Source organism: Cavia porcellus, unplaced genomic scaffold, assembly GCF_034190915.1.
Source record: "Cavia porcellus strain 051 isolate PalLab524CR breed Dunkin Hartley unplaced genomic scaffold, mCavPor4.1 scaffold_4, whole genome shotgun sequence".
NCBI classification, from domain to species: Eukaryota; Metazoa; Chordata; class Mammalia; order Rodentia; family Caviidae; genus Cavia; species Cavia porcellus.
The window spans coordinates 44206063-44221432 of NW_026947487.1; the positions used below are offsets into that span (position 1 = coordinate 44206063).

At 45.9% G+C, this 15370-nt stretch overlaps 1 protein-coding gene across 1 annotated transcript in view; it reads right to left on the reverse strand.

Moving 5' to 3' along the window:
- The window catches only part of Slc15a1 (solute carrier family 15 member 1), a 47486-nt gene that overhangs the window by 17664 nt on the left and 14452 nt on the right, over positions 1–15370 (reverse strand). Inside the window, exons 2-11 of the mRNA XM_063246960.1 lie at positions 12798–12814; positions 12339–12420; positions 12107–12248; positions 11420–11539; positions 9147–9246; positions 8883–8973; positions 5936–6019; positions 3498–3580; positions 2265–2351; positions 1631–1720 (exon numbers count right to left, since the gene is read on the reverse strand). Of these exons, the coding sequence (XP_063103030.1) occupies positions 1631–1720; positions 2265–2351; positions 3498–3580; positions 5936–6019; positions 8883–8973; positions 9147–9246; positions 11420–11539; positions 12107–12248; positions 12339–12420; positions 12798–12814 (896 nt within the window). The remainder of the gene's footprint in view (positions 1–1630; positions 1721–2264; positions 2352–3497; positions 3581–5935; positions 6020–8882; positions 8974–9146; positions 9247–11419; positions 11540–12106; positions 12249–12338; positions 12421–12797; positions 12815–15370) is intronic.

Consider the following 15370-nt stretch of genomic DNA (forward strand, 5'->3'; position numbering starts at 1 on the left):
TGCCAGGAGCCACCCTGGATGTCTAGAGGGGCTAATGTGGGTCTCCTCAGGACAGGGCGAACTTAACCCTGGGCAGCCCGGTTAGGCTAAACTGTCTCACACACAGCGGGCATCCTGTAACCAGCACGGTGAAATGAAATGATCTCTGACAGGTTAGAGTTTTCCTCTTAGAGATAAACAGCTTCTCCTTTGTAGATAAGTGGCTCCTGAAAACGTCCTCCTGCTGAGTGTACAACCAACCCCTTCCGTCCTCAGCCCAGGAAGGGACAGAACGTGCAGACGCCAGCCTGGGGGGACCACAGCCCCGTTCCTTCCCACAGAGAAGTGGGGACAAGCTGGAGATGCTGGGCGGAGCACACAGGCCTCCCTAGTGCACAGATGTGCATGTCTGCGGTGCGCCTCGCCTCTGCTCCCGACTACTAAGGACCCTTGCACACCTGGACACGGCCAGCTGGTGACAGAGCCTAAGGAGGCCCCACCCTCTCCTTGGAGCCAACACCAAATAAAGCATTTTATTTCCATTAAAATAAATGCCTGCTTTGACTTGGCCAGCGGAACAAAGGGACCTGAGTGGATGGGCAGAAGCGATGGTAAGGTCCCTAGTAATGATTTCCACAGAAGACTGAACACAGAAACTTTCCGGAGAACCCATTGCCTCCACCAGGAGGATGTCACAGGAAGAAATCGCTGCTGCGTGTTCTTAACACATGCAGTCCCTGAGCACCTCACACGCAACCCCAGGTGCAGCCTCACGGGCCTGTGCTGCGTTTCCACGGCCTTTACAGAGGGCGAGGCATGCTCATCCCTAGGCACCCAGCAGCAGGCCAGGAGAGGTTCACTCCAGCATGAGTCTGGTTCCGAGGGGTCCTATATGCTCAGTTTTTCCCCAAGGGAGGGTTACACTAACAGTAGCTTCTGTACAGTAAAACACATGCTTAGGGACTGGGGATTTAGCTCAGTGGCATAAGTGCCTGTCGTCAGTTTGATCCCCTGTACAGATACAAACAAATAAAAGAAACACATGCTCATCATTTTGTTTTTTTTAACTTCAGTTTCCAAAAGAAACACCATCCAGTTTCCTTCAGCCCCTGAGCGCTGTGCATGGAGTTGTCTGGCACGACTGTGTGGGATTCTAACGTGAGCCTTGCAGCTGGGGTAGGAAGAGCAGGGTGACCTGTCACCCTGCTGGGCTGGGTCCCCGCTTTGTGGGTGACTTCTGTGCACTCGCTTCCCATGCCCCATGGCATTCTAGCCCAAGCATCCTGCTTCAGAGAGGAAGACAGCAGGACCTCTCAGCACTCCACGGACCCCATCAAAGTGGGACCTCTTCACCTTGCAGGCTCGGTAGGAAATACGCTCTCCTCTCAGTTTTGACTGGCAGGAATCCTGGGCACACTGATAAAGCTGCCCGTGAGGCTGCTTTATTGACCATGCTTGCCTCATCTGCCTCACTGTAACAGTGAACAGAAGCTACGAGAACTCTTTTTTTCTTTCCTACAGATAAACTCAGTGTGATAAAACAATTAAGTAAGTGAAGACCTGGAAGGGAACCTTCTTAGGAGCTAACCACGCAGTATGGCTGTGTACACAGCAGGACTCAGAGTGCATTTGCTAAACACAAAAACTTTACCTGCTGATCAAACAAGGCCCAGAACATGGGGAGAGGAATGTACAGGAACAGCACCCTCATGACCATCTTGATTTGAGAGATGAGCCGCTCCTGGAGGGAGGGAAGACGGAACAAGGGAGGTGTCATGCACAGAGCCCCGACACCATTCATTTCAGAGTCAGACGTCTGTGTCTAGAGACAAGCTGGGAGCTGACTGACGGTCCCAAAGAGCACAGAAGAGATGAGCGAGAACATCTGGTACCTTCCACTAGCTACAATCCCACCCCCACCCCTTACCTCTTCTGTATTCATTGATGTTATGTTTATCATAATCACGAATAGTTACTGAAAAACTAAGGAAAGGTAACAGTGTTTTCAGCTAAATCATGTCCATTGTTTATCAAGCTCTCAACTTTAAAAAAGAAAATGCTATGTACATGTACCAAGTCTCCATGAGGAATGTAATCATTACACTGCAAACGTATTTTAAACATAAAAACGGGAAAAGCCAAACTCATGTGGAGCCTGATTTAATGGGCTAATAAAGTGAAGAGGGTCTCACTGCTAACTGTGTCCTGGAGACTCAATACACTGAGCTGCGGTTTTGGAGGTCTCTGGAAGACCTACAAGCACGGTAGTGAGAATGGCTACGTACATCGTACTTCTCTTTAGCCCAGTCCAGCCAGTGCTGCCTCTTGGAAAATTCCTTACTCCGGTGCCTGAACCTGTTTTTGATGGCAAACTGAAAGAAGGAAGATGAATAAAATTTCAAAAACAGTTAACAACTTCATCAGGGAACTCTATTGCAATTACACACCCGTTAGTGGAAAAACAACAGAGAAAAGCAAAATATAAAATTGTACATTCAGTATACTGAGCATGTTGAAAGGCACAGCTTATGCATTCATCTCTAGTTTCCTAATTTTTTTTCCTAATTAAGATGTTTCAGTTGGGGTAAGCAGAGTCACATCACCACACTCCAGATCCTGTAGAGATGTATGTTTAGTAGAAACATAACACAAAAAATATTTCCAATTTAAATTTTCTAGTAGCAAAATAAAAAGGAAAATAAGTATAATTTACATTAAATATATATTATTTAACTCAGTAAATCCCAAATGTGATTTTAATATATAATCTATTTAAAATTAATGAGAATCTTTATATTCTTTTTTCATCACAAATCTTCAAAATTCAGGGAGATATTTCCATTTATGACATATCTCAATTTGGTTGTTAATTTATCAGAAACATATGATGTCTTTAATTTCATAAAGTTTATATTTGAGAAACTAGATTTACATACTAGGTGGTTCCAAACATATTAAAAACTTTCTAGTAACTGCACTGAGCATCATTCAAAAAATTTAAGACTGAAAACTCATTTGGAAGAACATTTTTAAAAAAAAATTTTTTTAAACCCAGTCAAATTTAGCAGTGGAGGGGTGGTATACCAACTTTAGGGACACAATGTTAATAAGTTCTGATAACCCACTGCCATCGGACCAGCCGGAAGTACAGTTTTAAGAAAATAAAGAGTGAGGAAAAAAAGGAAAATAAGAATAGGGCACTGGTTCAGAATATACGTGCGAGGCCCTGGGTTGGGTTTCATCCTCAGAGAAAAAGGAAAGACAGAGAGAGAGAGAGAGAGAAAAGGAGAGAGAGAGAGAGAGAGAGAGAGAGAGAGAGAGAAAGGAATTTTAGAAAATATTATGGTGATTTCTTATAATGCAGTCAATAAAATACTCAATGAACTGAGTATACATTTTAATCGAGGGTAACACTGAGCAGAAAATACACCACTGCGCCCATCACAAAATGAGAGGCCACTGAGATTGCTGTCCACGAGAGGTCCCCAGGAAACAGAGCACGTCTCAGCAGTACTTACACCGATGCACTTGGCCACTTTACCCATGATGTTGCCCTGCGGCTGGAACTTCTTGTACAATCCACTGCCGATGACAAACACAACTGCATGGTGCAGAGAGGATGTGTTACCGTGGCATTTGCCAGAGCTACCTGTGGCCTGAGAGAAGAGCTTTTATTTGAGTTATAAGCTTGTTTAGAAACAGCTGGTTACTTATGGAGAGGAGAATGTTTCTGGTTTTTTGTTTAAGATGGATCTTGCTGTGTATTAAGGCTAGAGCTGAACTCTCTACGTAGCCCGTGCTGGGGATCCTCCTGTCTCGGCCTCGGAGAGCTGAGATTACAAGTAGTGCCACTGCACTCTGCTTGTGAATGTGCTCTTGAGCCTGATAATCACAAGCTCTGAGTAACATTGTCTGTGCTCCCCCATCAAAGCCCTGACGCCTAGCACTATCTGTCAGTTTCCCCAGATGCGTGGCAGCTCACAGACCCAGGGCAGCAATTTAAGCACAAGCGCTATTTAACGGGAGGCAAGAGAAGTAGACGCTTCCGCGTGCAGGGTTCACGCACATTCTACACACAGTAAGCCCAGCACTAACTTTCTGGCTACCGTGGCGGGAGAAATATTCTTCTCATCATTTTTCTTTTTAATATTCAAGCCAAAAAGAATCTGCCAACATTTTACTTAATCACATGTGGTAGAATTTTCCCTGCGGTCACTGCACAGAAGTTGTTACAGTGAGTTGCATCTGTGGCTCATTTTACAAAAACTGGAAGCATCTTTGGAATGAAGCTGCTCTCCTGTGGACCTTGTTAGCAAAGGGCATATTGTGAGAACAAATTTGACAAAAATCATTTTGCAAGAGACTGAAACACAGTCCCTATAACAGGATTTCTGATTGTCTAGTATTGCAATTGAAAAATCACAAAGCAAAAATGGAGCATTTGCATTCTACTTGGCTTCCTTAATCAAGAAAGGACACCTCCAATCCCAGCACTCTGGGAAACTGAGGCAGGACAGTTGAATGAGCAAACCCATCCCGGGCAACTTAGTGACTCAGTGAGAATCTGCCTGAAAATAAATCATAAAAAGGGCTCAGTGTGACATCCTGAGCTCAGTCCTCTAGGTATATATGCTGTGTATACGTGGTTCACAAATGGCACATCCACTTACTCTTGCCTGACGCCACCTTTCCTCAAGGCAGAAACGCACATCCATGGTGAAGAAGATGAAAAGACTAAGTCTACATTTTTTCCTGAATAATATTTTAAATTTTAAAAATCTTTTTCCAGTACTGGTGATTGAATCCAGGGTCTGGATCATGCAAGGCAAGTGTCCTACCCCTAAGCTACAGCCTCAGTCCTTTAAAAACTATTATTTTGAGCCAGAGTCTCACTAAGTACTGAGCTCCTTGAACTCGATCTTTCTGCTGCAGTTCCCAAGCAGCTGGGATAACAGGTGTGCACCACCAGGCCTGGGCAGTCTTTCAGCTTTTGATAAACTGAAGCCCAGTTCATACACAGGAATTCCTAGAGGTGGTGTTGACATACAGGATTCTGTTTGTTCTCAATTCTTCCATTAGAATAACCTTAAGAATAACATACAGGCGAAACGAGAATTTACCTAAGGTGCATACTACAGTGTCTGGTACCAGGCAGAATTAAAGAGTCACACACGAGCCTTTTAGGGGCACGTGCCAACATTTGAAGAACCACGGAAGGAAGGAGACATATCGAAAAGAGGAGAATACTGTGCTCTCCCATGAATGTGGGAACAAAGCAAAATTGCTATAACATGAGCAAGAGACAAAACCAGGCTGATGTTAGTAAGACCAGAAAATAAAAACTGGAGAATGTGATGTCACAGCTGACCATTCTGTCACCGGAGAAAAGGCTCTGAAGACACGAGGTGGCCACTGGGCTGCACTTTGTGCTGCCATTTTCCAAGTCAGACTGTCCCCCGTGGGACACTTCAGCTTTCCTCAAAAGCAAATGCCAAGAATGTGCAAGTGAACATTTCTAACACATGTCCATAGGCCTTCCAGGAAGGAATTCTAGTAGTCATTTGAGGATGATCGATTATGGAAACAAATATGCACTGGAAGTATTTCAGAGGTGGTTAAGCCAGGCTGCCGTTCCTAAAAACAAGATCTGGAAGAAATGTTGCTAAGAACCAAAGCTTCCAGCCACAAGTTCAGCTGGCCTGGCAGATTCCCCACCGCAATTTCCTCTGCCTAAAATACTACAGTACCCGACCTTTAACTGTCCAACTCAGCTGATTCCTTCTGTCCCAAGTCCTTATTTTCTTCTCACTGGGAGACAGCATGGTTAACACCTAATTCTTCACTCTATTTTTTTGTTACACACTTGTTATGCAGACTTTAAAAACTCAGTCACCGTAATTAATGTAGGGTCTGACCTGGTCACAGGCTTGTATTAATCCAAGCAATTTCTACTTACTTAGGGATACAGCCATGAGAGCCGCAGGAACCCCAAACGCCAGCGGGTAACAAGCTTGTTGAGTGTGAATTCCACACTGCTGAACTGGGAGAAAATGACAAGATTCACATTCATTATGGTATTGGTAATGTCCTGGTAATTATATGTTGTTTTCACTTAATGCTCATCTCTTGATTTGTCTGGTGTCACTGCCCATTGGGCAAAACAGCATTATAGTAGGAAGGGCAGGAGATGACGACTGGATCTAATCTTAGCTTCTAAAGAGATGTGTGGGCCTAGGTAGGCCCTTTCTGTGGATTTCCTAAATGGAGGAGATAAATATAACCAAGGTGCAATAATTTGAATACATATATGGAACTCAGTGCCCTGGAAAATCAATATTCATGTTCCTCTCTTCGGGGTAATCAAGTAATAATTAGGAGTTCAGGCAGAGGTTGACGACTCTTTTCTGTGAAAGGTCAGTTTGCTCTCTGTAATAAATCCTCGACTCTGCCTTTGTAGGGGAAGCAGAGACAATGTCTAGATCAATGGTCTTTTACAGTTTTCTGGATTTGGCCTACAGGGCTTTAGTCCTCCAAGGGTTATTTTAGCTCTTAAATCTTAGCACTGGTAGGAAAACCCTAAGGCTTTGTGAGGCTTTCCAGAAATTACTGGAAACCCTTTTAGTAGGATGCTGGAGCCTCCAGGAATGATCTGATCCTACAGGGATTTTGTCCTATCTTTGACAGCTAGTTCACATTTCTGTAGAGGTAGAGGGTAACTAATAGGAAAATGGTAGCCATGCAAAGATTTCTTGTTGACAGATATGCAAATGATTTCTGTTCATGGCAATATGAAAATAACTCCTCCTATAAAGCATTAAGCTTTCTGTTGGAATAATCCTTATTTGAACTGACTATAACAACTTACTAGTTCTCTCGTTAACTAGTAAGTTGGAATGGGGGTTAAGTGTCTGTCATTTTCAAGCTACTAATCTTTGTAGAAATGTACGAATTCCTATAAAATATTTTATTTCATGATTTAATTTGATTCCAAGGTGGATACTATGCTTTTGCCAAGTTATCCCCAAAAATGCCAGGCATTCCATTCCACACACTATATTTCCCTGAAAATAAGATCTAACCAGAAAAAAAGCCCTGGCTTGACTTTTCAGGATGCTCGTAATATAAGTCTTACCCCCCAACAAGCCCCAATTCATACCATCAGCCAGGAAGACACATTTAGTATGTCTGTTGCAACACTGGACAGATGTATTGAATTATAAAATAATAACATGTGAGTATTATCAACATTAGTATTTAAAATAAATGCCACTCTAAACTATAATTAAGCACAGCATTTCTAAACACCCACGCAGGCACCTTTGCTGAGAGGTACCTGGCTATACAAACAGAGGCACCTGAGATGTATTGCTGAGTGAGCAATCTGAACCCAGACACAGTGCACAAATGATGGGTGCACTTGATAACAAACAGTATATCTGTGGCTAATATAATATGAATCCTCGTAATTCAGTATGATGTCTGTTGTAACAGACGTACTTAATGCACTTGTGTAAAATAAAGAAATGTTTTCTGAATTTTGGTGCCTGCAATTTTTGGTTGCTTTGTGTGGGCCATCTTTTTTTTTTTTCTTTTTCTTTTTGAGACAGGGTTTTGCTGGCAGCTCAGCCTGGCCTTGAACTCACTTTGTAGCCAGGCTGGCCTCAAACTTGCCGTGATCCTGTCTCAACCTCCTGAGTGTTGGGGTTACAGGAGTGTGACACCATGCCCAGTGAGACCATCATTAACTGTCATTATATTTGTTGCCACTCCTATCTTCTAAGTTTTCAATTAACACTTGATTTAATGGAAATTTTGTGAAACTTATGCTGTCTTGACACTGGTGAAGAATTCATGGTACAAAATCACAGACAGAGTTGGGGATATAGCTTAGTGGCACAGCACCTGCCTGGCAAATGCAAGGTCCTGCGTTAGATTCCTGATACCAAAAATAAAATAAAATAAATAAAATAATGAGCAGTTACATGGACAAGAAGCTCTCATTTAAGGACAGCTCTGTGGCTTGACATGAGACACGGGGGCCAATGGTTCTACAGGGAATAGAGTTACAAGAGATTCAGGCCAGAATTTGGAGTGTATAGAGTTATGACAATGTAGTTATGACAATGATAAAGATAAATGGCTCTATTGGATAAATGTAGCTTTTTATACATGAATAAGTGCAGATTATTATACATGAAAAAGTAAGATATCCCTTGAAAATAAACCCAATTGCATCTTTTGGAGCAAAAATTAATATGAGAACCAGTCTTATTTTCAGGGAAATATGGAAGAAATTCACAAACACTCAAAGGGGGTGAGTGGATCAAAGACCTGAGCGCTGTCGACCGCTGTCTACATTTACTGTCTCATTCTTTTGTGCTGGGTGGGTCTTTCAGGATACTTGAGATCTAAGGAAAGTACAGGATAAAACCTTGCACTAATTTCTTGCTTTTCTTGGTACCAGGGATCAAACTTTTGACCTCGTACTTGCCAGGCAGGCCCTTGTGCCGCTGAGCTAAGTCCCCAGCCCTTCTTCTGCCCACTCAAATGAACAGAGCTTGAAGGCTGAAGTGTCAATCATAACCCACTAAGCCTTGTTCCCAAACAACTTTCTTGACTCATTTCTCACTCTGAACAAGGATTCTGCATTAATGAAAAACTGGAGAGATTGGTTTGTGCTCGGGATGATTTCAGTTCTGCAGGGGTGAAAGGAACCAGGGGCTCTAGTGAGATTAGAAGGGCAGGTAAAAGCCTGAAGAAAAGCAGCTCATATTCCGGCCGTTGATAAAAGCTGAATGGTAAGGTGGGGACACACCAAAGCCACAAGACAGTGACTGTCCACCTGACCACCCTCTTCTCAACTCAGAAAGAGAAAGTGCCAATCCCGCTCAGATATTCCTTACCTCTAAGGATGGGTGTGATGATGGTAGATAGCAAACTTCCAGCATTAATGGCCAAATAAAAGATGGAAAAAAATCTGTTTCTTTGCTTTTCCTGTGACAGACAGGATAAAGTTAGAATCTGATGGCCTGGGCTACGTGTCGTCTAAGCAGATGGCGCTCACACCTGACTTTGCCATGGTCAGCGTCTCGCTTTGAAGTACACGCCCACAGGACGCAGCACCATCCCAGCGCAGTGAGTCTTGGTCCTCCAGCAGGCAGACTCACCTGGCCCTCCTCGAACTGATCACCACCAAACGCAGACACGCACGGCTTGATTCCTCCAGTGCCGAGAGCGATCAGGATCAGGCCGATCATGGACAGCGACCTGGGGAAAGGAGCGGGTTAGAGCCAAGGTGGGAGGGAGGTCCACACTCACAGGACCCTTCCTCTGATGTCCCTCAGAGGCCAGAAGACAGCTGTAAACATGGGGAAGGATGCAGACTTGACAAGGAGATCATTGGCAGGACTGTAGTCTAAGAGCCGATTGACATGCTGAGCTCCTGGGCCCAAGAGTCCTTACCCTTGTCTACTAATTTATCATCTAGGAACCTGAAAGCAACAGCTTGACATCTGAACAAAGATTGGAGTTCTGTTGTAGTCATATATTTCCAGTAGAAGAATGAAATGATAATTAAGGAGCCGGGGCTATAGCTCAGTGGTAGAGTCCATGCTTAGCATGCACAAGGCCTAGGTTCGGTCTCTAGCATACACACATACACACGCGTGCACACAGACACACACTCATGAAAAGCTAGTGATCAAATGTAAACACCGACTCCTGGCAGTCATTAAACATGCATGGAAAGCATGATTTCATTGCAGAGCAGAATATCAGGTTATGCAGTATGGTTTTAATTTGTTTACAAAGTACAGAAAATTGAAAAGAAATAAAAGATTTATTATTACCCCCAGATAGTAGGACTAAGGGTGATTTATCCTAATTTACTTTTGTTTTTTTCAAATTATCTGTGTTTCATATCCTGAGTTGAAAACAAAATCAGAGCATTTATCAACTGTCCTTTTGCAGTTTTACTAAATTTACAGGTGGGCGCTACAAATCTCAGGCTTCACAAATATCCATCCTGTATCTTCTTTATTGCCAATCTTACTTAAAAATGCCAAACCTGGGCATGGTGGCATGAGCTGGGGTCTGATGCAGGAGGATTGCAAGTTTGAGTCCAGTCTGGGAAACTTAGTGAGACCCTGCCTCAAAATAAAAGATTAAAGGGCTGGGGATATGACTCAGTGAGAAGGTCCCAGGTTCAATAGCATTCCTGAAAAAATGAGCAAACATTAAAAAGAAACTGAAGCAGATACAATCAAGACAGATATTGCACAAGTCTTTGGAAGGCATGCTTCCTGGGTCCGTCTTCCTGCCTTACCCGGCCTGAGCAGCTCTTTCATCTCGTGTCTGAAGTGGTCACTCTCAGCATTTTAAAGTCAGCAAAGACCTGATGAGTTGAACATTACATCCCATTCACTCCCGTGAGAATTCCAGGCATGGTGCCACACCAGCTCCACAAAAGGAAACATAGGTAGCCAGTATTTCTTGAGTGCCCATCGATGTTCTGGGTGTTCCCCTCAATTTGCCCACCACGAGTGAGGAAACTGAGGCAAAAGGAGTAAGACTTGCCCAAGATCACAGGACAGCCAGAAGGCACTGTCAGAATTTGAACATTACCCATTTCCAAGTTCATGGTCAGTCTGTTTGTTTATTTAGGTTTTAAGACAGGGTCTTGCTAAGTTACTCGGGCAGGCCTTGAACCTACAATCCTTCTGCCTCAGCCTCTCAATTACAAACACGAGTCATCACACCCAGCAAAATCCTTTTTCTTAAGAAGCCAATTTTCCAAGGCCTACACTGCTCAGTGCTGTTCCCCTCATCAACACTGTTTCCTCTAGCCACAAAGACAAGGTGTCAGGGCCTAGGCCTGGACAGCCATCTAATCAACTGGTGGACCAGACACATGGTGGGCACTATAGGCACAGACTTGAGTTTCAAATATATTACCAAGCCCATGGCATGCCTTTCTCAAGGATCAGGGAGGTGAAGCACAAAGAGGAGAAAAAATCAGCCTTTGTGGGTATCCAGGGCCAGGCTGTGGGAAGGAAAGGAACCCGGCAGGGGAGCACCTGTGTGTCACCTCTCACCTTCAAGAGCTCCAAACAGACAGCGGGGCCAAAGTTTTATGACACCCAGTCACTGAATCATGAGCAGATGTGTGGTATGGAGGAGAAACCAAAGGTCCTGGGGCCCTGAGACTTCTTGGTGCTAAGGTCCGATGTCCACAGAGCTACTGTGCCTACAGAAACCCAGGAGGACACGGATGCCCTCCACTGACCACATGTCATGTGGAAGACCCAACTGTGTCACCAAACAGCCCCCTCTACTTTGCTGTTGTGTAAGGACGCACCTCCCTCCTCACATGGGGGCGGTGGAGGAACAAGATGAGACACGAGAGCATCACACAGACAGACACCTGGGGAAACCAACTCACACGTGCACGGGCATGTTGTTGGGGGTCCCATCGTGGTTGTGGTCTGTGAGGTCATTAATTGAGCTTATTGAGATGACTCCTTGCCCTATGGTATAGACAATGGAGAGCCAGATGATGGTCCTGTGATGGAAGGGAGAAGGGAATCTCGGTTAATTGCCACAGCTGCGCACTTTCTATCTTTTGTCCTTCAAAACTTACAAGAGCCTGATCATGAGTGAACTTGTGTCTTGAATGTGGGTAAAACTGGTAACTCTCAGAAAGGCATGACAAACAGGTGCAGAGCAAAGCTGTGGACAGTGGATCAGGAGAAGGAGAAAGACTTTATCTTTCAAGTTGTTGAAAGACTCATTATTTTTTTTTTTTTTACTAAATATAGAAATTAGTGTCCATAGATTTAGACAGGAAGTTACTGATCTTGTAGGTGGCAACAATAGTTGGCCAGGAGCAACCACTGGTTATTTTTAAAGACTGCTGTGGAGACAGTGAAGACCCTCGCCCTCCTTGTGTCATTAATGTTGTTTACGCCAAGCACTGAGGCTCTACAGGGCAGGATGTTGAACAGAAACAGGCCCCAGATGCTCTCTTAAGACCTTTTGTTCCTTGGTTTGGCATCCCCCAATTCCACCATTCGAGTCCCCAGATGCGCATTTTGAGTTTCTTGCCAACCAGCAAGTCCCCACCACTCACTTGAACTTCCCCAGCCACGAGTCGGCAATAAGAGCCCCGAGGATCGGAGTCAGGTAGCAGAGGGCGACGAACGTGTGGTAGATGGCTGTGGACAGGTCGTCGTCCCAGCCGATGAAGTTCCGGAAGTACAGGACCAGCAGCGCTGTCGGCAGAGGGTGGGGAGGGGAGCAGGGTTAGCACAGGTGGCGGCCACCAGCGCTTCACTGGAGAGGGCCAAGTGGGTGACAGTTACCTCTCATCCCATAGTAGGAGAACCTCTCACAGAACTCATTGACCACGATGAAGAAGATGCTCAGGGGGTAACCAAAGCAACTCTGGTAGAAAGAAAAACACAGGAGGGTGGAATCTGCTCCTCTGCAGTCCACACTCCCAAGCCAGTGCCAGTGGCAGGCAAAGCGGCCAGGCGCATGGAGCAGCTTAACGGCGAGCAGCCTCAGGCAGTGTCTCAGGTTAAAATCTTTATTCCCTTATGGTACTCATTCATGCAGGGAAGCAGTGAAATAAGGTGCTAGTCTGAGCAGGAAATATGCAGCATTTCCTACAGAGAGACATCGTTTACGGACACACAGGATCAGCGAGACACACAATCACCTTCATCAAGTGGGCAAGGAGCAGCCAAGGGTGCGCAGAAGCAAATGGATAGTGCAGGTGATGAACCGGAGATAAGTGGAGAGGGAGAAAAGACACTCACCAGTGACTTGGACATCCCTAGAAGGAAAACAAGACGGCAGTGTTAGAGTCGGTCCTTACGACATTTTCAATGCATCTCAGACCCCTGCCTTGAAGTGTCACTAACACCCAGCTGCAGCCCCTCCGAGCCCCGAGCCCGAGAGATGCGCTGCTGCTCTGCGGGACGCTGGGCTCTGTGTTTCCTCAGGCAGTCGTCACGGGCGTCAGCAATGAGAACTCTGCCCAGTGAATCGTGCCCATTCTCTCCTTAGCGCATCTCAACCACTGCCTCGGGATAAAAGCCAAACATGGTAGTGTGTTCTTCACCATCTCCCAGGCCCCTGGGATCTTGTGAGGTTTAAATCATCGAGACACAAATGCTTGTGGGTGCCTAACATATGGGGGATTCGCCCACCACGTCTGATACACAGCACTGCCTTCCTTCCGGCGGGCTCCCCAGTATATGCACGTGTTCACTCAATGAACACCCCTCACCTCAACAAAAGTGCCTCACGTGCTAGGCAGCAGCACTGCAGCGCGCTGCCCCCCAGCTTTTAACACGCCTCTTCCTAACTCAGGCTTCAGCCTCTTCTCAAATCTTCATTTTCCTTAGTGCGTGTTTGCAGTACACAATGATTACATTCGTCATGGGGAGGTGGTACAAGCACACATGCATCTTAATTCTTTTACATCCTTTCCCCCTCCCATTCCTGCATCTCTTGGTCCCCTTCCCTTCTGCAACAGCTCTAGCTCCCTTATTGTCTGTCTTTTGTTTGGCTCTTCATTTATGTTTTGGATTTCTCATATGAGAAACCATGTGCTATTTAAGCTTTGAGTCCTATTTATTTCACTTAACATTATGGTCTCAAGGTCATCCTTCTTTGTAGCGAGCAGTACTTCAGTCCATGTAAAGATCACCCCTTCTTTATCCACTCATCTGTTGAGGGATACATGGGATTTAGCTACTATGAGTTGTGCTGCTATAAACACGGGTGTACGCGCTTTAACCTTGCCCCTGACACCAATCCCTGAACATCACAGCAGAATAATGGGTTCTTCATTCATATTCCTGCCGCCATTCCAGGCTGACCCTCAAAGGGAAGAATCGTGTGCTGCCTGTCGTACCGACCTCTCCTGTCCCAACCTCGCCCACAATATCTCTCCCTAGTAGGGGCTATTAGAGGAACGAACCACAAAAGCAAGAAGAGAAGACGAGACTACAAGTGGGTGGGTGCACACCAAGGCTGGTGGACTCTGCTACCCACATCTGAGTAGTGCCCTGCACCCTCATCACCTCTGAAGCAGCGAAGACAGCACTCTTCTATCTCCGGTCCCTGGGTTTTGACAAGAGGTGACAGTGGCCCTTGTCTCTGGTTTTTGCACCTCCTTGACCTGCTTCCTACACCCATACCCTGCACTGTGTTTACCACTGCCAGAGCCCTCTGTGAACCTTTCCATGGGGAACCCACTGCTACCTCCAGCCCACCGTGAGCTCATCTTGGAGCTCAGTGCCAGGGCTCCGATGCATGCCCTGCCTCTATGAGGGGCTGGCTGTCCAGGGTCCAGGGTCTCAAACTCGAGTGGGCTCAGACACATTGGGGAGCTTGTGAGCAGGGTCTGTTGCTCCCGCCTCAGGGCTGCTGACTCCGTAGGCCCCAGTGGACAGTGGATGTCTGACTTTGCACTTCTGACAAGTTCCTGGTGTGGCTGCTGCTGGTCCAGGCAGCACGCTTTGAAAACCACTGCACTGGAGAATTGGCAAATAATCCTTAAATCCTCACATGACCCACGTGACCTACACCACAGTGCAGCTGCCAATTCAGAAAGCAGTTCAACTGGAAGCCAGTGCAGGCCTCCGGTATTCAAGAAGACTGATGTTTGCTGTTTCTGATGATTTACATTTCTACAAATTCTAAGTTGAGATCCATGCTGCAGGCCCAGGAGCCACACTCTGAGAAGCACACACAGGCTGTGCTGTCCTGTGCCTGATGGAGCTTGCAGTGAAGTTCGGCTCCTCCCTGGTTCTGAGCACAGAAAGACCAGCGACCTAGAGCAAAAAGCAAACACAGGGCGCGCGCTGCTGAGGTCTCTTCCCTGGGTCCCGATGCCGTCTCTACACCGCTCCCCACCCAGGGCTTTCCTCTCAGATCGGCCACATGCATTCTCACTCTGGGCAAATGAAATCACAGCCCTGTCCCGCGGATTTCCTTCTCATTTGGCCCAGCCCCACAGTCACTCACCCCGGGCCAGGAATGTCCCTTCCTGTTCCTGTCATGCTGCTCTTTCCACTTCTCCAGCTCATAGTGGCCCCTGACCTCACACCAGATGGCATTTTTGCCCACTGAATAGCATTTTAGATGCTATTTTAACCCTGGCTGTAAGAACGGAAAAATACACTGCCTGGGTCTCACATAACCCCCACGTTCAATCCTTCCTACCGCTCAAAGCGCTGGATGGAGATGTCGCATCACCAGCAAAGTGCTCTCCTCACTGATGGGACCTCTGCGTGGGCCAAGTGGCTGCTTCTAGGGGCAGCAATGCAGAACAGAGGCCTGAGGTACAAGCTCATTTCTTTTTCTCCACAGCCTGGACCCT